This window comes from Erythrolamprus reginae, chromosome 7 (assembly GCF_031021105.1).
Source record: "Erythrolamprus reginae isolate rEryReg1 chromosome 7, rEryReg1.hap1, whole genome shotgun sequence".
Classification (NCBI taxonomy): Eukaryota; Metazoa; Chordata; class Lepidosauria; order Squamata; family Dipsadidae; genus Erythrolamprus; species Erythrolamprus reginae.
The window spans coordinates 409,717-432,300 of record NC_091956.1 but is presented as its reverse complement, the minus strand read 5'-3'; the positions used below and the strand labels follow the sequence as shown (position 1 = coordinate 432,300).

At 56.6% G+C, this 22,584-nt stretch overlaps 3 protein-coding genes and 3 non-coding genes across 6 annotated transcripts in view; 2 read left to right on the top strand and 4 right to left on the bottom strand.

Annotated features, from left to right (window-relative positions):
* Positions 1–1,087, top strand: part of EMX1 (empty spiracles homeobox 1) — a 5,404-nt gene extending 4,317 nt beyond the window's left edge. Inside the window, exon 3 of the mRNA XM_070756713.1 lies at positions 1,031–1,087. Within this exon, the coding sequence (XP_070612814.1) occupies positions 1,031–1,087 (57 nt within the window). The remainder of the gene's footprint in view (positions 1–1,030) is intronic.
* A 2,087-nt stretch (positions 1,088–3,174) lies between these two features.
* Positions 3,175–15,332, top strand: IDH3B (isocitrate dehydrogenase (NAD(+)) 3 non-catalytic subunit beta). Its single transcript, XM_070756786.1, is given in 12 exon segments — positions 3,175–3,373; positions 3,576–3,659; positions 3,759–3,879; positions 3,981–4,041; positions 4,172–4,211; positions 4,213–4,305; positions 5,570–5,703; positions 6,191–6,293; positions 11,546–11,692; positions 11,806–11,900; positions 12,037–12,097; positions 15,113–15,332. Coding segments are annotated over 12 exon segments (1,176 nt in total). The 5' UTR covers positions 3,175–3,214; the 3' UTR covers positions 15,191–15,332.
* A 679-nt stretch (positions 15,333–16,011) lies between these two features.
* Positions 16,012–21,284, bottom strand: NOP56 (NOP56 ribonucleoprotein). Its single transcript, XM_070756795.1, has 11 exons — positions 20,777–21,284; positions 20,474–20,678; positions 20,215–20,376; positions 19,852–20,050; positions 19,316–19,503; positions 18,449–18,600; positions 17,947–18,047; positions 17,718–17,866; positions 17,360–17,481; positions 16,996–17,133; positions 16,012–16,568 (listed from the first exon to the last, which is right to left on the bottom strand). The coding sequence occupies exons 1-11, from the start codon at positions 20,777–20,779 to the stop codon at positions 16,353–16,355; spliced, it is 1,635 nt and encodes a 544-aa protein (XP_070612896.1). The 5' UTR covers positions 20,780–21,284; the 3' UTR covers positions 16,012–16,352.
* Positions 17,240–17,316, bottom strand: LOC139170675 (small nucleolar RNA SNORD57). The gene has a single exon (XR_011559650.1). It is a non-coding gene; the product is annotated as a small nucleolar RNA SNORD57 (small nucleolar RNA).
* Positions 17,569–17,644, bottom strand: LOC139170676 (small nucleolar RNA SNORD56). The gene has a single exon (XR_011559651.1). It is a non-coding gene; the product is annotated as a small nucleolar RNA SNORD56 (small nucleolar RNA).
* LOC139170672 (small nucleolar RNA SNORA51) lies at positions 19,588–19,723 on the bottom strand. Its single transcript, XR_011559647.1, has one exon. It is a non-coding gene; the product is annotated as a small nucleolar RNA SNORA51 (small nucleolar RNA).
* Positions 21,285–22,584: the final 1,300 nt, after the last annotated feature.

Genomic DNA, 22,584 nt, shown 5'->3' with positions numbered 1-22,584 from the left:
TCTCTGTTTTTTGTACATGCTGTGAGCTGCCCCAAGTCCTGGGAGGGGCGGCATACAAATCCAATTAAATCTTAAATCATCTCACTGGCCAGCTCTGAGCCCCACTGCAAAGGCAGGAGGGGCCGGGGGGGCTGCCCACTCTCTGCCCCAGAAGCCAGTCCTGACTCCCGACTCTTGGCCAAGCCCCCTTTCTGGGTGGGGGCTCTGCTGGGTCACATCCTCCTCCCATGGCCGGCAGAAGCCGTGCCCACAATGTGCTAGTAACAATTTCTGCAGCCCTTCACTGCCCCTTTAGAGTCTACGGAGAGGGGCGGCATATAAATCCAATAAATCTAATCTAATCTAATCTCGGAGACCTGGTGGCCTTTTCTGGCCATTGGGATGATTAAGCTTCACAATCTGATCTACGGTCTTGAGGGGGGGGTCTCTTCTCCTTCTGGATTCGGGGTCGCCAGACCCCGAATCCAGAAGGTTGGACAGGCGCTGCAAACTGGCTGAGAACAAAACGGCACTATTGATTTGCTATTGATTTATTTGGTTCAATTTCTGTATGCTGCCCAACTCCCTCTCGGCGGCTCACAAGCAAAAAGAACAAGACACACAGATTTAATATTGAAACATCTAAAAAGAGAAACACCTTAAATCCCACAATGAGGGCAGGCGCATCATCTATGGCCAGACCTCGGCGATGCCTCCTCTAATCACCATTGTACTTCGGCTGAGCAAAGGCCTCCACAGACCGGCATAACCCACCACCCATTGCCTCTGACCACTGGCATCTCCTGCTCTCCGGACCTCCTGTGGGGTCTCCCGAGGGACCTCACTGGCCCTGTGAGGGTGTGTGTGCGGGTGCTGAGGCTGGAAGGGGGCTACCACCACATCCGAAGACACTTGCAAGAGGCAAGCAAGGAACAAGCCAGCCTTTTCCTAGGTGGGTGGATAGGAGGGGGGGGGTCCTTTCTCCCAGGCAGCCTGCAGTTGGAACCCCCCCCCTTTCCTTCACCTCTCCCCCCCATTAACACCTCTTCAGGCTCAGCCCATCAGCTCCTCCAGGGCTGCTAATTGCCTTTGGCCTCTGGGGGAGTGAGGGAGGGGTGTGCCCTGGGGTCTCCACACAAACACCCCCCCTAGTTTCCCAGTTGAGCTTCCATCTCTGGAGGGAAGGTTCTGGTGCTGACCCCGGATGAGAAGACTGTAGCCATTTCGGCCACTGGGTTGTTTCCTAAAAGCTGCCTTGCCGGACGTCCCTGGATGGAGGCTGGCTGTCTATCACCTCCCTGGCTGGAATGAGTGGCTGTAGAGATGGGAAAGAAAGGAATTGGCTGAGCTGGGATGGAGCATCTCTAGGTAACCCTGAGCCCTCCTGTCTGGCCCCCCATCCTGAGGCCGAGGGTGCCCCTGCCGCCCCACTGCTCCTACACAGCTGGTGACTTCAGGGCCAGACGGCATTCATGGAGGCTAAGCCGGATGCAGCAGAGGCAGGCATGGGCTCCCACAGGAACGGTCAGTATGCAGAACCGGTAGAAAAATTTTCATTTTATTTTTTATTTTTTTCCCTTCTGGCCTCTGGGTGTGTTTTTCCTATCATAGTCAGTGAGGTTGAATGTGTATAATTTTAGAAGACCTGTGTGTGTGTGTACATACACATACAGTTTGTATAGTAGATAACGTATATTTTTGTGTGCCTGTGTGTCATGGCATATACACATAGAATTAATTAAAGAGCATATTTTGGATGTTTGGTAATAGTACATAGAGAGGGAAATTGCATCTCTTTGAGGTGAGAAGAGGCCAGGCACCCTAACCCAAACCCTTCATGTGAGTGATGTCACTTTGGTCACTTTTAAAGCAGTCACAAGACCTTTAAGCCATCCCTGGATCACATGATTGTCCATCCACTCCACCTGGCCAAATGGCTGGCAAGCCACACCCACAAAGTAAGCCACACCCACAGGGTGGCAGTAAAAAAATGTGTAGCCCTTCACTGAGCAGAGGCCCCCCCCTGCCCAAGGAGCCCCCGGCCGGAGTCCCAGGGAGGGGGCTGCTTCCCAGGGATGCCCAGGCTGAGACGAGGCCCCGGCCTTCTCCGTCCGCAGAATTCCTGGAGGAATATTTTCATCTCCCCAGTCAAAACGTCCCTTCAACAATAAATTGGGGGGGGGGGAGGAAGGACACAATGGGGCCGTCGTCTTCTTGCAAAAGCCCAGCTTCAGCCACATTTCTGTAGCTGCCTTCAGACAACAATCTCACCCCGGCTGCCCACATCCAAGCCAGAGCAGCTCAGGGAGGCCCGGGGGATTCTGGGAGTGGACGCTAGTCAGCACGGGTTTGTTTAAAACAGATCTGGCCAAACCAACCTTATTTCATTCTTCAACACAGTGACTAAATTAGGAGACCAGCAAAATGCTGGGGACATCATGGACTTCAGCAAGGCATTGGACAAAGCAGACCCCCTTGTTTCCCCCCAAAGAAGACAAAGTGTTATACTGTATATATTTTGGACCCTGAAATATGGCCTTGGCCTTTTTATTGGGGGAGGTTTATTATTTGTGGGGTGCAGTAGGCGGTGGGCGTGGGACCAAGGACCCTGCAAGGTTTGAGGAGGTGCCCTTGAATGCACGGGCTGCAGGACGGCTTTGCGGTGGGGCTGGCGTTCATGCAGGCAACAACCCAAGGAGCCCTGCAGCTCTTACTGGAGCCTGGCAGCTCCCTGGGGTCCCTGGGCTGCGGAGGGAAACGCCTTGCACAATATTCTCATCTATCTTTATATATACGACCAATTCGCAATTGACACAAATAAAATAAATAAAATAAAATAATAACATAAAAAAAAAAAAATAACATAAAATAAAAATAAAATAAAATAATAACATAAAATAAAAATAAAATAGAATAGACAAGCGCTCCCTCCCCGTGAGAGCCGGCCGGGGGCGGGGTGGGGTGGGGGGGCTGGGCCACGTGACCTCCGAGGTCCCTCCATCTCCCCTGAAAGTCCCGCCCCCCATTTTAAAGTTGACAGATGAAAACAAAAACAAAACCCATCTGGGCTTGGCTCCTCCTCCTCCGGGTCAAGAGAAGCCCGGAAGTGGCGCCATCCTCCCAATCACCTTCCCACTGGGAGGGTGGGGTTTCAGACGGGAAGGGCCAATCGCGAGGGCCGCTCTTGAAAGCCGAGAGACAGCCCCTTCCGGTCGCTCTGCGCGCCGAGCTGTCTATGGTGTCTGCCTGGAGAGTTACCGGCACGACCATGGCTCTGGTGGCAGCGCTCAAGGGCGTCCGGGCAGCCTCGGCCCGCGGGGCGACTCTCCCGGCCTTGCAGCGGCTCCTGCGAGGGCTCTCGAGCTCGGCGGCGCTTCTGCAGCGGCCGGCGCAGGTGAGGCTCCCGGAGGGAGAGGGGGGAAGAGGAGGGGAGGGGGGAGGGAGGGGAGGGGGAGGGGGGAGGGAGAGGAGGGGGGAGGGGGAGGGGGAAAAGAAGGGGAAGGAGCTAGGGGGGAGGGGGTGCTGGAGGGGGGAGGGAGAGGAGGGGGAGGGGGAGGGAGGGGAGGGGCCCCTTGCGACCCTCCCTCTCGTTGCAGGCAGAGGGGGCCTTCCCAGTGACGCTGCTGCCCGGGGACGGGGTGGGCCCGGAGCTGATGCACTCGGTCAAGGAGGTCTTCAAGGTCAGTGCTGGGGGAGAGGGGGAGGGGGGAGGGGCTGGGCAGGGGGGGGGTCCAGAGGCCTCCACCCTCCCCTCCTTCCCCATTGTCCGTGTGGTGCAGGTGGCCGGGGTGCCGGTGGAGTTTGATGAGCACCACCTGAGCGAGGTGCAGAACCTGGCCTCGGAGGAGATCCTGGACCGGGTGCTGGAGTCCATGCAGAAGAGCAAAGTGGCCCTGATCGGTGAGGCTTCTGACACCCCCCCCATCCCACCCAGGAGGAAGAGGAGGGGGTCTGGGTGTCGCCTGCCCCCTTTCACGGCCTGCACTTTCTGGGCCTTGCAGGGAAGATCCACACCCCCATGGAGTACAAAGGAGAGCTGGCCTCCTACGACATGAGGCTCAGGTGCGTCTGCCCCCCCCTCCCTCCCTGCAGCCTCAGGTCTGTTCCACCTTTGGTCCTGGGGGGGGGGGGTCAGCAGAGGGATGCAGGTTGGAAAACACCCCCCCCCCTCCCTCCCTGCTCCTCCTCATAGGCGGAAGCTGGACCTCTTTGCCAACGTGGTCCACGTTGAGCAGCCTGCCCGGCTACAAAACCCGGCACAACAACCTGGACCTGGTGATCATCCGTGAGCAGACGGAGGGCGAGTACAGCTCCCTGGAGCACGAGGTGAGCCCCACCCTCCCTCTGAGGGGCAGCTGCAGCCAGGGGGCTTCCAAAGGGGTCTGGCCGGGGGAGGGGCTGCTGACATCTCCAGGGAACCAGGACTGGGGCTGCTCCCGCCCAAAGGGGCCATGGAGGAGCCAGGCTGGTTGCTGAGGTCAGTTACCTAGCAGGATAAAAACCAACCTGCTTGACCACTCCTCCGAGAGGCTGAAGGGAAACCTCTTGACCTGGAGGGTTTGGCTCCCCCCGTTGTTGCTTGGGGCTTTAACCCTGAGTCCCCATCGGCCACCCAGGACCCCTGGGGACCTTTCTAAGATCCACGGAGAGCAGGGGGCCCCAAACGTTTTGTGACTATGGAGCAGTTTTAAGGAATACAGTTTTTTCACGGATCCAGGAGGGAGGGGGATTTGCACCTGAGGTCCCTGACAAGAGCATTTCATGGGAGGCCTTGTGCTCCGGTGAGAACCCGATGCCTGGTGAGCAGAGGGGGGGGGGCGTGCTGGGGAGGGGCTGCAGAGACAGACGGAGCTTCACCCGCCTGCCCATCACTCGTCTACAGTCGTGCAGCTCGGTTCCTAACAGACTGTGGACCGCTCAGTGGTTCAGGGCTTTGGGACTTGGGACCCCAGGAAACCATGGGGAAAGAGAAACAAAGGCCAAAGAACGGGGGAAATTCCCTCACACGCTCCCAGCAAAAACAAAGCATAACAACAGAATACGACCAAATATCGATTACAAATAATCTGAATCCAAATATAGACTAATTTCTCACACTTCCTTTCTTTCCCTTCTCTTATGATCTTACCTACTTACTACACATTGTGTATACTTAGCTTTTATTTTCTGTAATGTATAAATATATATATATATAATTGCTGTTATAATATGTGGATCTATATCATATTATGTATAATACAAGATTTCCCCTCATTGTGTACCCCCCTTCCTTTCCCCCTTCCTCCCCCCCCTCCTTCCCCACCCCCTTTTTTAATTATACTTCATAAACTATTTTTAAAAAATCAGAAAAAAAAGAGAAAGGGGGCAGCCCCTGTGCGGTGCCTAGCGAAGGCTTCCCTGGGTTTCCCTTCCGGGCCGTGCTACACCTGGAGAGGACTCAGACCCTCGGTCCAGAATGGGGGCTTTCTGGGGTGGTGGGCTTTGCTCCTCTTAGTGGCCAGCCTGATGTAGAGACAGTGCGGGGAGAGGAGCCGAGAGGAACTTCCAGGGTGGGGGGCTTCCAGTGAGCTAGAGCTTGTGCTTCTTTCAGAGCGCGAAGGGGGTCATTGAGTGCTTGAAGATCATCACGCGGGCCAAATCTCAGCGCATCGCCAAGTTTGCCTTCGATTTTGCCACCAAGAAGGGGAGGAACAAGGTCACGGCGGTGCACAAGGCCAACATCATGTAAGTGACACATGGGGAGGGTGGGCGAGGGTGCCCCCATGGTCCCCCAGATCTCTGGCGGCTTTGGGTAGCCCGGGGAGGGGGGCCCGGCTTTGCAGCAAAATGTCCCAAGCCAAAGGACGTGACGTAGACGTGTCAGAAAGAAACACAGACGTTGAGACTTTGAGAAGTTGGGTTGGAGTGGACGGTGCCTCCCTCTCTCACTCCCCTTCCTCTGCCCTGGGACAGAAAAGCCCTGTCCAGCCTGCTTTGAGTTTTAAGCAGAGGCATCAGCCGGGGGCCCTTGCGGCCCTTCCCAGGCACGGTCAGCTGTGTCCACGTCTCTGCCCAGAAGAGCCACCGCAGGGGGCCTCCAAGGCCTTCGGGCCCCTTCCGATTCTGCTGCCGGCCCAGAGGCCGCTGTGCTTTGGGCTTCCTGGCTGACCCAGCCAGCTCGGATTGAGGCTGGGTGAGAACTGGTCTCTCTTCCTCCTCCTCCTTCTTCCAGGAAGCTGGGGGATGGGCTCTTCCTGCGCTGCTGTGAGGAGGTGGCTGCGCTCTACCCCAAGATCACCTTCGAGACCATGATCATCGACAACTGCTGCATGCAGGTAGGCCTGGGTCAGAGGTCGAGGGGGGGGCTGGGCTGGGGGGGAGGGAGCCTGCACCGCGAAGGCCAGGGCCACTTCCACAGCAGCCAACCTGGGCGAGAGAAACGGTTTACAACACAGAAATAGTTGAGATCCTTTGCGGTTCTTGCCTGAGTTTGGACCCAGGAGTCAGAGCGGGGTCTCTGCAGACTCTGGGGACCCAGCGATGATGGCTGATTAGCCCGGCTCCATCTTAGTCCCATCAGAGTTTGTTGTATGAAAATCCGTTTCCAGAAGCACAGACGGAGGGCTGGTTCTGCTGGATTTACTAGTCACTTACATAGTAACATACACATGCACAACAACTATAAGTAGATTATTTCTTCCAGCAGATACAAGCAGGAGAATTAGTTTCATTTCAGCAGAGCAGACAAGCACAGAGTGGGCTGAGCGTGCCCAGCCTTAAGTCTTAGGTTTTCAGTTTCCATTCTCTGCACAGACTCGGGAGTGTTCAAGCTCCCATTGGCTGACTGAGTTGCTCTGCCTGTTCATTGGCTGACCTTGTTGCCACTGGCTCTCCCAGTCACGAATGCTCTAACGAGTCCTGGCCCCCTTTTCCTGAGGGAGTTTGAGCACCCGCAGGAGAGCCCCCCCCCCCTCTCGGGGAAGCTTTGGCCCCTCCCAACTCCAGGACTTTGTTTTGATTCTGAAAGGGGCAGATGTAATTTTTCAGAAAGCAGGAAACTGTCTTGGCTCTTGCAGAAGAAAACAGCAGCCCCAGCCCCCCTTGTTTCAGCAGTGCCCCCATTTTCCCACTCCAGGCCTCTCATTTCCACGTGGGGGAGTCTCATGCGGGGCCTTCTCTTCTAGCTCTCCAGCAGCCCCTGCACTTCCGGCCTTTAGCCCCCCACCCGGCCAGTGTGCTGCTTGCTGAGGGGGGTGTCTTCCTTTGGGGAGGGGCCCTTTCCCCGATAGGCAGCGCACAGCGGCTGAGGCACCTGGGCGGGCAGGGCTTCCTGGGGGCTGGGGCTGAGCCACATGGGTGTCCAGACTGGATCCTCACGACCTTATTAAAAATATCTTTATTAGCTATTTACGTATAAGAAACAAACCAGCAAAATAGCCAAATACAAAGTGAAACGAAGGAAAAGGAGAGAGAAAGGAAGGATTTGAAGACCGAGAGAGATGAGAGAGAAAAGGAGGGAAAGTGAAACGGAAGGAAAAGGAGAGAGAAAGGAAGGATTTGAAGACCGAGAGAGATGAGAGAGAAAAAGGAGGGAAAGTGAAACGAAGGAAAAGGAGAGAGAAAGGAAGGATTTGAAGACCGAGAGAGATGAGAGAGAAAAAGGAGGGAAAGTGAAACGGAAGGAAAAGGAGAGAGAAAGGAAGGATTTGAAGACCGAGAGAGATGAGAGAGAAAAAGGAGGGAAAGTGAAACGGAAGGAAAAGGAGAGAGAAAGGAAGGATTTGAAGACCGAGAGAGATGAGAGAGAAAAAGGAGGGAAAGTGAAACGGAAGGAAAAGGAGAGAGAAAGGAAGGATTTGAAGACCGAGAGAGATGAGAGAGAAAAAGGAGGGAAAGTGAAACGGAAGGAAAAGGAGAGAGAAAGGGAGGATTTGAAGACCGAGAGAGATGAGAGAGAAAAAGGAGGAAAGTGAAACGGAAGGAAAAGGAGAGAGAAAGGGAGGAATTGAAGACCGAGAGAGATGAGAGAGAAAAAGGAGGGAAAGTGAAACGGAAGGAAAAGGAGAGAGAAAGAGAGGAGATTTGAAGACCGAGAGAGATGAGAGAGAAAAAGGAGGGAAAGTGAAACGGAAGGAAAAGGAGAGAGAAAGGGAGGATTTGAAGACCGAGAGAGATGAGAGAGAAAAAGGAGGGAAAGTGAAATGGAAGGAAAAGGAGAGAGAAAGGGAGGATTTGAAGACCGAGAGAGATGAGAGAGAAAAAGGAGGGAAAGTGAAACGGAAGGAAAAGGAGAGAGAAAGGGAGGAATTGAAGACCGAGAGAGATGAGAGAGAAAAAGGAGGGAAAGTGAAACGGAAGGAAAAGGAGAGAGAAAGGGAGGATTTGAAGACCGAGAGAGATGAGAGAGAAAAAGGAGGGAAAGTGAAACGGAAGGAAAAGGAGAGAGAAAGGGAGGATTTGAAGACCGAGAGAGATGAGAGAGAAAAAGGAGGGAAAGTGAAACGGAAGGAAAAGGAGAGAGAAAGGGAGGATTTGAAGACCGAGAGAGATGAGAGAGAAAAAGGAGGGAAAGTGAAACGGAAGGAAAAGGAGAGAGAAAGGGAGGATTTGAAGACCGAGAGAGATGAGAGAGAAAAAGGAGGGAAAGTGAAACGGAAGGAAAAGGAGAGAGAAAGGGAGGAATTGAAGACCGAGAGAGATGAGAGAGAAAAAGGAGGGAAAGTGAAACGGAAGGAAAAGGAGAGAGAAAGGGAGGATTTGAAGACCGAGAGAGATGAGAGAGAAAAAGGAGGGAAAGTGAAACGGAAGGAAAAGGAGAGAGAAAGGGAGGATTTGAAGACCGAGAGAGATGAGAGAGAAAAAGGAGGGAAAGTGAAACGGAAGGAAAAGGAGAGAGAAAGGGAGGATTTGAAGACCGAGAGAGATGAGAGAGAAAAAGGAGGGAAAGTGAAACGGAAGGAAAAGGAGAGAGAAAGGGAGGATTTGAAGACCGAGAGAGATGAGAGAGAAAAAGGAGGGAAAGTGAAACGGAAGGAAAAGGAGAGAGAAAGGAAGAATTTGAAGACCGAGAGAGATGAGAGAGAAAAAAGGAGGGAAAGTGAAACGGAAGGAAAAGGAGAGAGAAAGGAAGGATTTGAAGACCGAGAGAGATGAGAGAGAAAAAGGAGGGAAAGTGAAACGGAAGGAAAAGGAGAGAGAAAGGAAGGATTTGAAGACCGAGAGAGATGAGAGAGAAAAAGGAGGGAAAGTGAAACGGAAGGAAAAGGAGAGAGAAAGGAAGGATTTGAAGACCGAGAGAGATGAGAGAGAAAAAGGAGGGAAAGTGAAACGGAAGGAAAAGGAGAGAGAAAGGAAGGATTTGAAGACCGAGAGAGATGAGAGAGAAAAAGGAGGGAAAGTGAAACGGAAGGAAAAGGAGAGAGAAAGGGAGGATTTGAAGACCGAGAGAGATGAGAGAGAAAAAGGAGGGAAAGTGAAACGGAAGGAAAAGGAGAGAGAAAGGAAGGATTTGAAGACCGAGAGAGATGAGAGAGAAAAAGGAGGGAAAGTGAAACGGAAGGAAAAGGAGAGAGAAAGGAAGGATTTGAAGACCGAGAGAGATGAGAGAGAAAAAGGAGGGAAAGTGAAACGGAAGGAAAAGGAGAGAGAAAGGAAGGATTTGAAGACCGAGAGAGATGAGAGAGAAAAAGGAGGGAAAGTGAAACGGAAGGAAAAGGAGAGAGAAAGGGAGGATTTGAAGACCGAGAGAGATGAGAGAGAAAAAGGAGGGAAAGTGAAACGGAAGGAAAAGGAGAGAGAAAGGGAGGATTTGAAGACCGAGAGAGATGAGAGAGAAAAGGAGGGAAAGTGAAACGGAAGGAAAAGGAAAGAGAGGGATTTGAAGACCGAGAGAGATGAGAGAGAAAAAGGAGGGAAAGGGGGAGGAAGGAAAGGAAAGAGAAAGGGGGGATTGAAGACCGAGAGAGAGGAGAGAGAAAAAGGAGGGAAAGTGAAACGGAAGGAAAAGGAGAGAGAAAGGGAGAATTGAAGACCGAGAGAGAGGAGAGAGAAAAAGGAGGGAAAGTGAAACGGAAGGAAAAGGAGAGAGAAAGGGAGGATTTGAAGACCGAGAGAGATGAGAGAGAAAAAGGAGGGAAAGTGAAACGGAAGGAAAAGGAGAGAGAAAGGGAGGATTTGAAGACCGAGAGAGATGAGAGAGAAAAAGGAGGGAAAGTGAAACGGAAGGAAAAGGAGAGAGAAAGGAAGAATTTGAAGACCGAGAGAGATGAGAGAGAAAAAGGAGGGAAAGTGAAACGGAAGGAAAAGGAGAGAGAAAGGAAGGATTTGAAGACCAAGAGAGATGAGAGAGAAAAAGGAGGGAAAGTGAAACGGAAGGAAAAGGAGAGAGAAAGGAAGGATTTGAAGACCGAGAGAGATGAGAGAGAAAAAGGAGGGAAAGTGAAACGGAAGGAAAAGGAGAGAGAAAGGGAGGAATTGAAGACCGAGAGAGATGAGAGAGAAAAAGGAGGGAAAGTGAAACGGAAGGAAAAGGAGAGAGAAAGGAAGGATTTGAAGACCGAGAGAGATGAGAGAGAAAAAGGAGGGAAAGTGAAACGGAAGGAAAAGGAGAGAGAAAGGGAGGATTTGAAGACCGAGAGAGATGAGAGAGAAAAAGGAGGGAAAGTGAAACGGAAGGAAAAGGAGAGAGAAAGGAAGGATTTGAAGACCGAGAGAGATGAGAGAGAAAAAGGAGGGAAAGTGAAACGGAAGGAAAAGGAGAGAGAAAGGAAGGATTTGAAGACCGAGAGAGATGAGAGAGAAAAAGGAGGGAAAGTGAAACGGAAGGAAAAGGAGAGAGAAAGGAAGGATTTGAAGACCGAGAGAGATGAGAGAGAAAAAGGAGGGAAAGTGAAACGGAAGGAAAAGGAGAGAGAAAGGGAGGATTTGAAGACCGAGAGAGATGAGAGAGAAAAAGGAGGGGAAAGTGAAACGGAAGGAAAAGGAGAGAGAAAGGGAGGATTTGAAGACCGAGAGAGATGAGAGAGAAAAAGGAGGGAAAGTGAAACGGAAGGAAAAGGAAAGAGAGGATTTGAAGACCGAGAGAGATGAGAGAGAAAAAGGAGGGAAAGGGGGAGGAAGGAAAGGAAAGAGAAAGGGGGGATTTGAAGACCGAGAGAGAGGAGAGAGAAAAAGGAGGGAAAGTGAAACGGAAGGAAAAGGAGAGAGAAAGGGAGGAATTGAAGACCGAGAGAGAGGAGAGAGAAAAAGGAGGGAAAGTGAAACGGAAGGAAAAGGAGAGAGAAAGGGAGGAATTGAAGACCGAGAGAGATGAGAGAGAAAAAGGAGGGAAAGTGAAACGGAAGGAAAAGGAGAGAGAAAGGGAGGATTTGAAGACCGAGAGAGATGAGAGAGAAAAAGGAGGGAAAGGGGGAGGAAGGAAAAGGAGAGAGAAAGGGAGGATTTGAAGACCGAGAGAGAGGAGAGGGAAAAAGGAGGGAAAGGGGGAGGAAGGAAAGGAAAGGGGGGGGAAAGAAGGAGAGAGAAATAAGGGCCGAATTGTCCGTTGATTTGCTTGTGTGTGAATTCCTGGGCCGTGGCCGTTTTCCAGCTGGTGCAGAACCCTTACCAGTTTGACGTCCTGGTGATGCCCAACCTGTACGGCAACATCATTGACAACCTGGCAGCCGGCCTGGTGGGAGGGGCCGGGGTGGTCCCGGGGGAAAGCTACAGCGCCGACTTCGCCGTGTTCGAGATGGTGAGGACCAGGCTGCCCATCCCCTTACCTCCCCCTTCTTGGGTGGGTGGTCAGGGCCAGTGGGGTTTTGGCTGGAGGGGGCCAATGCCTGGACTTTCCCGCTCCTCTTGCAGGGCGCCCGCCACCCCTTTGCCCAGGCGGTCGGGAGGAACATCGCCAACCCCACCGCCATGCTGCTCTCCTCGGCCAACATGCTGCGCCACCTCAAGTAGGTCCCCCCAGGGGGCAGGGAGGGGGGCTTGAGTGAGCGGGACGTCCTGGAGGCTGCCCCCTGCCCTTCGGCCGGGAGGGGTGTGGGAGCAAAAGCCCCCGCTGAGATGCGCCCCCTCCTCTCTCCCGACCAGCCTGGAGCACCACTCGGCCATGATTTCGGAGGCGGTGAGGAAGGTCATCAAAGTGGGCAAGGTGAGGAGGGGCTGAGTGGGAGGGGTCTCCTGTCCCCATTTGGAAGGCCTGACTGGGGGGGGGGGTCTCCTGTCCCCTTCTGCAGTCTCCCTGGGCGACCCCTGCTTGACCGCTCCTCCCCCTCTCCCGTAGGTGCGGACCCAGGACATGGGTGGCTATTCCACCACCTCGGACTTCATCAAGTCTGTCATTGACCACCTCCACCCCCACTATGGGGTCTAGGCCCAGGCTCACCCTCCCCCATGCCCCCCAAGATCCATTGGGGAAGAAACACCCCCCCCCCCGGCCTCCAGAGGTCTGGTCTGCTCCTGGAAGCGATGGGGGGGGGGCTGCCCAGGGCCTTTGGGGGGGTTCCTCCCCATGCGTAAGCCGCCCTCTGTGGCCGGAAGGGGGTGTCTGGGAGTGGTGCCTCCAGGGAGAGCTGGCTGGGGAGCATGGACCTCGCGGAGACCATTGGGCCCCTCTCAGTCAGGGCTGGTGGGGGGCTGGTGGCTTTGGGAGTCCCCCTGGGGGTAGGGGGTGATGTGTAACCTGTGACACCACACTCTCTGTCCTGCCCGTGAATAAAAGGGACTTTTTTATAGCCAGCTCTTCGCGTGAGGGTCAAGTTGAGAGCTCCCCCTGGCCCCCTCCCCATCTTTGGAGGGCTGCTTCCTCATCCTCCCCCACCCCTCTGGCGAGCCCGGCCTAGAGGTTCTCCTTCTATCCTGGTGCTTCTTGACCTCTCGGCGGCTTTCGATCCCTTTGACCATGGTATCCTTCTGCAACTCATAGGGGAGTTGGGAGGCACCGTTTTGGGGGGGGGGGTCTCTTCCTATCTCTCTGGTAGGTTGCAGGTGGTGTTGGTAGGAGGACAGAGGCTGACCCCTGGGCCCCTCTTTTGCGGGGTGCCTCAGGGTTCGGTCCTCTCTCCTCTCCTACTTAACATAGCCGGAGAGGGGCAGCATACAAATCTACTAAACGAATGAATAAACCTACATGAAACCCCTGAGAGGGATCATCCCATGACACGGGGGGAGGCGGCAGCAATGCGCGGATGACACCCAGCGGTTCATCTCCACCCCGTCAGTCCAGTGAGGCGGTGGGTGGGAGGTGGGTGGGAGTCGACAGGCTCAGACGTAGCCCTGACTAGGCCGAGGGGCTGTGGGTGTTGCCGACTCTCCGTCCTTGCTTATGGGAGGGGAAAAATTACCCCCCCCCAAATGGGCTTTCAATTTGAGTGTCCCCCTGGACTCTCAGCTGAGACTGGACTGACATCTTTCAGCTGTGGTCAGGGGGGGCGTTCACACGGGTTCGCCTGGTGCACCAATTGTGACCCTGCCTGGATCAGCTACTTATGCCCTCACCACCTCATGGTTAGACTATTGCAATGTGCTCTGCATAGGGCCACCCTTGGAGAGGGTTCAGAGACGGCAGCCAGTCCAGAATGCAGCCACACAGTGTGTTGTGGGGGCCTCCCTGCAGACCCCCATTACACCAACTCCCACTCAGTCTCCGGCCACAATTCAGGGTGTTGGTCTTCACCTTTAAAGCCCCACCTGGCTCAAGGCCGGACTGCTTCCTATCACATAGCTCCCAGTAAGAGCCCACAGGGTCAGTTGGCGGGGCCATAGGGGAGGGCCTTCTCTGTGGCTGCCCCAGCTTTCTAAAGACAACTACCCCTTGAGATCTGGATTGTCCCCAGCCTGCTGACCTTCTGGAAAGCTGTAAAGGCCTGGGGAAAAACTTCCAGCAGGCCTGGAGCTGTTGGTCAAAGATGCATCACCTAGATCCGGCCACAGAGGACGCACATGAGTCCATTAATAGGGTCCTTTCTATTTGTTGCTTTCTTGTTGTAAGCTGCTGAGTCCTTTGGGGGTTGGGGGCCAGGTCCCTCCCAGCCCCCTCCCCTGCCTAGGAGGCCTCTGTGGTTCCTGGCCTCCTCCCTCCCCCGTTGCAGGCCGGGACTTGGCAGAGCTGAGCCATTAAAACCAGGAGATTTATCCCCTGGCAATCCACCATGGCAAACCAAGGTGGACACCCACCCACTGGTGACCCCTGGGATGGAGAGAGGAATGCTCCCTTAGCCCTGGTCGGGTGGGCTCAGTCCCCGCCGTCTCTCCCCCCACCCGTGCTCCTGGAGCTGCTGTGCCCCCCCAAGGAACATCTGGCACTGTTTATCCTAAGCGCGCCCCCCCCCCCCGCCAAGGAAAGGACTGGGTCCTTTAAGGCGCAGGGAGGACCCCACCACCACCACACGGGGTCTGCACTTGGTTGGGTGTGAAAGGGGAGGGAAGGGAAGCTTCCTGGATGTTCATGGGGGAGGGAGGGGGGACAGGCTGGAAACAGCCCAGGGTGCCACACATGGAGCGTCTCTTGAGTCATGGCTGCCCTGGGGTCCCCCTGGTGGGTGGGAACCCCTGCCCTGCTCTGGACCAGTTGAGTTGCCCCCCACCCCCTTTAAATCAGCAGGCAAGCCAGGCACAATTGCAGCTAGGTTGCCCAGCACCTGGGGGAGGCACAGCCATTGGAAGATCAAAGTAAATACTCCCCCGCCCCAAGATAACTAGCCATTGGAAAGCTGACTGGCCACTAAGCAAACCAGTTGAAAGCAGGGGCTTCCAAGAGGGGTCTGGTTCCCCTGTGCATCTCCATGCGCCCTGAGCAGAGGTGGCCTGTGGGGGCTGGCAGCTGCTCCTTAAGGTTGCCCATGTACTCTTTGAATAAGGCTAGTAAGAAGAAAGTGACCCCCTGAAGCCGTTGGGGGACCTGGCTGGGACCCCTGGACTCCTCTGCAGCACCAGCCATGTGCTCCTCCATGCTGCCTTGACCCACCCATGAAAAGGCTCAGCCCACTGAAGGTTGCAACTGGTGGGGCCAGGCATCTCCAAGTTCCCTTTGCAAACGGGAGGGGGTTTCCCAGCTGACATTTTAGCAGGACCCCCTCCCTGAATGTCCAGCAAGGCTCCTACCACCTGGGAACACGGAGCCCACCAGGCGCAACGGTCACTGCATCTCCCGTTTTTTTCTTGGCAGGTGCGGACGGCAGACATGGGGGGCTACGCCACCTCCCACGACTTCACCCAGGCCGTGATCGGAGCCCTGAGCGACTGAGAGGGGACCCTGCTCTGGTTGGGCAATGGGGCAGCCCCCCCCTTATTTATTTCCAAGCTGCCCCTGACAGACATGGGGCGGTGTTATTATTTATTGTACGATAACTGTCCAGGCGCATGGAATAAAAGGAGAGACCAGCGCATTGCTGCCTCTTGAGACAAAAAAGGCCGACTCCTGGGGGGGGGCTGTTAGCAGGAGGGGCCGTTTCGCAGGCTATGACTGCACACTGCACAAACTGACAACCCTCCACCCGATGAGCCTGAGGACCTTTGGCTGAAAGAAGGGTGAGCAATGAAGGGCAAATCGCACAACATGGAGTAGCTGGTAGATGCAGCCCTGGAAGGTGTGTGTGCGCGTGTGAGAGAGGACACCAGCCGAGTGGGTCATAGGGGGTGATTGGAAGGGTGTCCATGTGCCCTCTGTGTGGGTTGAGGCAGGAAGGGTCCCATTGGTTGGGGGTCCAGGGAAAGGGAGGGTCTTGCCTTCTTCAGCTCAAGATCCCTATGGGCAATTGGGGGGCCACTATGGGACACAGACTGCTGGACTCGAGGGGCTTTGGCCCCGTTCAGCCGGGCTCCTCTTAGGTTCAGACTCTGGCCCTGCTGCCCCCTCCCAGGGTCTCCCCCTTCTACCCAAAGCCTGGGGGGGGAGCGGTTAAAACACAAACTGAACTTCTGGTTCTTGTGGGGGCCATTTTGGATGAACTGAGAGCTGCCAGCTCAGCGCCCCCCCCCCCCCCCAACTTCCAATCCTGCCTGGAGCCGGAGGGAGCTGAGGCTCCTGGTGCCCCCTCCCCAAAGAGTGTGAGGGCGGGGCTGCTGTATGAAAAAGTAGCATGTTTTATTAGGTCAAGAAAGCTGAAAATCATTCAGGCGCATCGTCCTGCAGCCGTTGGGTGTCCCTTCCTGCTGGCCCCCACGCCCCCCCCACTGACAGGGCAGCACTGGGAGCCCCTGGCCGCCTCCCCTCCCAGAGCCTTTGGGGAGTGGCCCCCTTGGTCGGCCGTGGCTGCCACACACACACACACCCCTGGAGCAACGGGGCCAGGCCTCTCGCACCAGATCTGCCCACTGGGCCTGCTGTCTCTTGTGGGGGAAATGACCCTCCCTCTGTCCCCAAGGTTTGTCCAGAAGAGCCAAAACGGACAGGCTCTGTGTTGGGGCTACTCCCGGCCCTCCTCTCCCGCCTTCCTGGCCCTCTTCTTCGCCTTCTTTCCCTGGGGCACTGGGGGCTGCTCTGCCGCTGGCTGGGCCTTCTTCCGCTTCTTCTTGGGCGAAGGCGCCTCCTCCTCCTCCTCCTCGTCCGGCAGGCCGTTGTCCGCAGGCTCCTCCTCCCCCTGGGGCTTCCGCTTCTTCCGCCTGCCCTTCCCCTCCGCCTCCTGCACAAACGGACCGTCCAGCAATGGGTTTCCCGCCAGTGCGCCCAACGCCACAGCAAAAGTGGGAGCAGCAGGTGCGCCCGTCCGAGGAGTCTGGCTTCTGCACATGTGCAGAGAGCTACGTTTTGTGTGAGGACACAGGGAAATGTAAGATTTCGCCAATTCAAAGTGTGTGTGGGGGGGTTATTCTTGCTTCCTGGCAGCAAAAAAACAACTGAAAATTGGTGAAATCTCACCTGCGTGCGCATGCTCACATGGGGTTTGGGTTCCTGCGCATGTGCAGAAGACAAACCTCGGGCGGGTGGGGAGCCCCTGCTGGCGACCTCCCAGTGGCTGCTTCCCATAGGAGCCTCCCTGGGCCTCTTCAAGGCTGGAGGGCCCCTGCAGCCCCCCCGCCTGCGAATAAGGGAGGGAGCCCCCCCCATACCTGTTGGGGAGACTCTGTGGGGGAGGGGTCGTGTGTCTCGGCTGCGGCCAGCGCCTGCAGGTGCCTCTTCTGCTGCTTGGCCTTCTTCCGCTGCTTCTTCTCCAGCTTCCTCTTGATTTCAGCCACGGCCTCGGACGCCTGTGGAGGGAGGGGGGGGGTCATGGGGGGGCCTCGACTGCACCCTCACACCTCCCCCTTTTGCCAGGCAGGCTCTGGGCCTCCTCCCAGGCGAAGGGCGCTTGTTGGGTCAGGCTCATTAAATCAGCTTTGGCCTCCACCACCGACAGGAACTGGTCAGGCTGGGAGTTTTCATCATTCCCAACAGCACACGCTGCCCCCCCCCACGACCCCCCCTGCCCCTCACCTCCTCCACAGCCTCCTTCATGACCTCCAGGTTCTTGCGAGGGACCTCCCCGGTCTCGTAGAAGGCCAGGCGCTCCTCCACCTGTTCCCGCAGCTTGTCTCCAAAGACGGCGCTCGGGATCTCTGGGGAAGGAAGACGGGGCAGAGCGTCAGGGGGCCACCTCCAGCAGGGCCACCAGCAGGAGACCCTCCAGGGGCTGCCCCTCCCCTTTGCTCAGACCTTTGGGTGTCAACATTCACGGTGTGTGAAATGCTGATGACGAAAAATGTTTACGCATCACGGCAAAGACAGGAAGCGTCTGCCTCCCTCCCCCCTCTGTAGGGAAGGGGAGAAAGGAGGGGGGGGCTGCGCAGCCCACCTGAGAAGCAGTCGATGCGAGAGGCGATGGTGCACTTGTTGGCCAGGTAGCGGGAGATGCGGCCCTTGTTCTTGGCTGCCGCTCGGCCGATGAAGGTGGAGTGGAAGATCAGGCCGTACTTGGGAGTGTTTCCCCGGGTCTTCAGGGCCCTGCGGGGCGAGAGATGGCCGTGCAGGTGACCTCCTTGGCACCGGGTTGACCATCCCCATGGGAGGGGGCGGGGGCTCACCTGAACAGGGCCTTCTCTGCCCCCAGGATCTGGACCGTGGAGGCTGGGTACTTGGCCAGGTTGGTCAAGCTGCCTGCGTGGGAGATGAGGCGAGCCCCCACCTGCGCAGGGAGAACAGACCGGTCAGTTCCCAGGCCCACCAGCCCTGGTCAACCCACAAAACCCCGAACTCTGATCAAAGCAAGAGGAGGAAACCTGAGCGGAAGAGCTGGTCAAGAACTCCAGCCACTGCTCTCTTCCCCCCCCCCTAAGCCTTCCGTGTCCTGAACCCCAGACCCCCCCTCCTGCTGTCCTGAGCTGGGGGCCGAAGAGAGGCTTCCCCTGCCCCCCCCCCTGGCCCAGATCAGCATCGTTAGCTTTCAGCACTGAGATTCAGTGGATTGACAGATTCAAATGAACATCATGTCTGTGGCCAGGGAGCCCCCTCCCCACAGCAACACAGGCGCACCAAGCCCCGCCCCGTCCGGCCTCGCTCGCCACCCCCACCACCCCCACCACTCACCACTTCTCCGATCAAGGCCGAGAGGCTGGGGGCCACCTGGTTCATCTTGGAGCGGAGATACTCCTGCAAACCTTTGCGGTACTCGGACAGGGAGATGACCCGGCTGGAGAAGCTCTCGATGTTGATGAGGTCAATGGGCGAGATGTCCATCCCTGCAGGGAACCAGAGTCCGGAGAAGGGGGGGGAGTGAATACCCTGAGCAAGGGCAAGAAGCTCAGCCGGGATGCAGCACGTGGCCTGCAGAAGGACCCAGAAAATGGCCGCAGGGCTGACCCTCTCAGCTCTGGGTCTTGTGTGTGTGTTTCCACGTGGGCAGGCGACTGAGCCCTTGCGTCCACCTCTCTCCTTCATGGGACAAGCTGTGCACTTTCTTACAGACACAGCAAAAAGCAGTTATAAAATCCATATCGTGTTCTGGAACCAGCTCCCCCCAGAGATCAGAACTGCCCCCACCCTCCTCGCCTTTCGTAAGCTCCTTAAAACCCACCTCTGTCATCAGGCCTGGGGGGACTGAGATAATTTATGCATGGTATGTTTGTGTGTAGGTTTGGGTTTTTAAATAAGGGTCTTTTAATTATTTTAAATATTAGATTTGTTATATGTTGTTGTCATTATTGTTGCTAGCCACCCCGAGTCTACGGAGAGGGGCAGCATATAAATCTAATAAATAAATAAAAATAAATCAGATGTGCTGACCATCCACACGGAGGCCACTCCTTGAAGGGAGGTTTATTCTGGAATGGCCCCCCCTGACAAACCCCAGTGGAATGTGGTATTTGGATTCCTGGGCTGCCCTTCCTGCTGTGTAGACTCAGGGGGTTTACGAATGCGGCCTCCAGCCTTCTGCCCCCCCCCCTTGCCACTGACCCATGGAGGAGCGGGAGGCGTCCAGAATGGCCTGGGCCTTGGCGCTGTCCATGACAATTTCCTCCAGGGCCTCTAGGCTCTCCTCGCTCAGTTCCTTCCGGTTCCCGATCAGTTTGGCCAGGCGGCAGTAGGTGTAGTTGTCACTCACGATCTTGATCAGCTCTGGGAAGTGATAGCCGTACCACTCTCTGCGCCACAAGGAGACACGCGTGAGACCTAGACAAGGGGGGCCCTGTGTGCCTTCCTCCCCCCCTCTGTTGTGCAAGGGGATCCCCTGTGCCCGCACAAACCAGACAGCTCAGGCACGGGGGGCCCGGCTGGGGTGTACGGAGGGCCCTTTGATGTGCCTCCTCTTTCTATACAGCCAGCGGTGGGGGCCCAGCTGTCTGTGGTAAGCTGGAGGAGGCAGGAAATGTCCCCCTGCCCACAACCCCCCCACGCCCCCCAGCAGAGGGACTAAGGTGCCCAGAGGGCCTGGGGGAGCCCAGTTGGACCCACTGCAGACCCCCCCCTCGTCCAAAGGGAGGCTGGCTCACCTGACCCGCATGGAGAAAGTGTTGATGTCCTTGTCCAGCTGGTCCAGGAGGCTGATGGACTGGATGATCATGTTGTCCACCCGGTTGACATTGAACTTCACCTTGGCCCGCGAGTAGCTGTGTCCGAGCCCCAGCTGGGCCTTGGAGGCAGCCTGGGCGGTCAGGCCCTTCACCAGGCTGTGGAAGTGCAGGCGGATCCCTGGGGGGGAGGGGGCATTAGCCTTTAGACTTATATGCGGCTTTAAAAGTGCTTTTCCAGCCCCCTTTAAGCGGTTGACACTCTGCCTCTGGCCCCCAACCATCTGGGTCCCCGTCCGGGCTCCGGCCACGCGGCCCCCGTCCCAATCTCCCCGCCCCGCTGACCTCGGGAGAGTTCGGCCACGACGCCTCCGGTCTGGCACGGGTAGCCGAGCTCCTCCTGGATGGCGGCGCCGATCTTGGGGTCTCCGACGCCGAGCAGGACCTTCTTCTTCTTGGCGGGAAGGCTAGTCTCCAGCAGCAGCCGCAGGTCCTCGTGCAGCAGCCCTGCCGGGGGGGGGATCGGGGCCGGTCACGGCCGGGGGCTCTTCTCCCCCCCTCCCCCTCCCCCAGGGCCTCCCCCGCGGCGGCCCCGCCCGCTCACCCTCCGAGACGGCGTTGATGTTCTCCAGGGCGGCCTGGGCGGAGCGGAAGGGCGCGAAGGCCTCGAGGCGCACCAGGGCCAGGAAGCGGGCCAGGCTCAGCGCGCTCGCCTCCACCTGCGGCTGCAGCAGCTCCACCTCCTCCGTCGGCCGCACCGCCAGCAGCGCGTAGCCCGCCGCGTGCTCGAACAGGACGTGCAGCTGCACCTGCGCACACAGGGGACGGGGGGGGGGGTCAGGCGCCGGAGGGGGGAGAAGGGGGCGCCGGAGGGACCCACCACCCGCCACGCCGCCCGCCCGCTCACCATGGCGGCCACCGAGGAAAGAGGCCGCACGCGCCCGTCGCTCCCACGCAGCCGGAAATGCTCCCCGCCCCTTCCGTCCGCCCGGGCCCGCCCAGCGCTGTGTCGAGGGGCGGAGACAGGGATGCCTCGCTGGCCAATGGGCGAAGGCCTCCTCCGCGCGCCGGGCTTGGACGTGGCGTGACGCGGCCCCTGCCGGGCAACCCCGTGCCGGGAACCGCCCGCCTCCTCTCTGCCTCGCGATGGAGGGGGCGCTGCGGCCCCGGCCGGCGCTGATTGGCGGAGGGGGGCGACCCGGAAGACGCGGCCAGAGTCCCGGGCGCGTGTGGGGGAGGCCGCGGCTGAAGGGCCTTTGATGGGCGCAGAGTGTAGGTGTCACCCCCGTCCTTCCCCACTGCACAGCCTAGAGGAGACGGTGAACCTTTTTTTTTTAGTTCGTGCGCCAAAAGAGTGTGTGGCGCGCACACGCCCACATCCATTTCCCCCCAACACGCATGCACCCCTCCCTCCCGTGCTGCTTCTGCGCATGTGCACAGGCCTCACTGAAGCCTGGGACCGGAAGTTTGGAAATATGGACTTCCGGTTGTCTGTTGTGCTGTTTTTCGCATTCTGGAGGCTTCAGGGAGTGTGAAAAGCGGCACAATGGCCAAGCCGGAAGTCCGTTCTTTCAAACTTCCAGTTTGCCCATTGGGATGTTTTTGCCCTCAAAAGCTTCAGGAAGCTTCCCCGAAGCCCCCGGGGTGGTGGGGGTGGTGAAAGTCCCCTCCCTGAGGCTGAAAACCCAGTTGGCCAGCGCAGGCACCGTTTCAGGCAAAGGGTGCTCTCTTTTTGAAAAGCTCCAGTGATGACGCACCCACCAGTCCAAAGCCCAGCTGCCTCTCGAAAGAGCCCCTTTCAGACCCCCGTGACCTGGAGGGCTGAGTCTCTCCATAGACCTTTACCCAGGAAGGGTGGTCCCTGGCTTGGCCAATACGCGGGAAGGAGATCCAGGGGGTCAAATCCCACAGCCAGCAGTGGGGTGGAGCTGCCCTGAAAGGCCAGTTGGGTCTCGGGTGCAGATTAGGGTCCAGATCAGGGAAGGAGCCCATTTGGAGCTCTGCATCCAGTTCTTGGCCTTGCTGTTTTATTGAGGGTTTGTGTTTTGTCCCACGGTCAAGCCCCCCCAAAATAAGATACACACCACCTAATTTAGTACTAAAGGTTTACTACTAATAAAAAAAGTCTTTGCAGTTTTGAGTCACCTCTAAAAGCAAGTAAAATCTAATAAAGTCTTCACCACATTGCTAATAATGTCTTAGCAGCTGGTCAGAGACCTAAGCGGAGGTAAATGCGACATGAAATATTAGATTCTAACAGAGTTCCTCATCATAGCGGTACAGAGGTTGGCTGGAAGCCTGGAGCTAATGAATGCAGACAGGAATGTGGTCCTTTTAAAAGGAGGAGAAATGGCGTTGTCCTCTGCACTGAAGCGTCACGTGACTCTGCCTTAAATAGCCTGAGGGGCGTGGCCTTGGCAAGGAATCCTCACTGTCCGAAGCTGATGGCAGCAAGACAAGTCTCTGGGAACCCGAGGACTCTCCTAAGCCAACATCTGAATTCCCCGTTGCAGGAGCTGGTCCAGAGCCAACCACAACAAATAGGTGGGCATCTCAGGGCCAGCTCTGGCTGGGATGGAGATGGACGGGCTTAGGGATGCTGAGAGGCCTGGCTGCCTCCTGTGGTTGGCATAAGCGATCCTAAAGCAGCTGAAGGCCTGTTCCACACAACCTCCCCGCTCCCAAGTCCCCAAACCAGCTGTTGTGTATGGAAAA

Excerpts from the sequence above, each read along its gene's own strand:
- NOP56 (XM_070756795.1), bottom strand. Across the intron at positions 18,601-19,315 it reads CGCCTCCCGCTCCTCCATGG|GGATGGACATCTCGCCCATT; the intron begins GTCAGTGGCAAG and ends GGTTCCCTGCAG. Across the intron at positions 17,134-17,359 it reads TGAAGGAGGCTGTGGAGGAG|GCGTCCGAGGCCGTGGCTGA; the intron begins GTGAGGGGCAGG and ends CTCCCTCCACAG.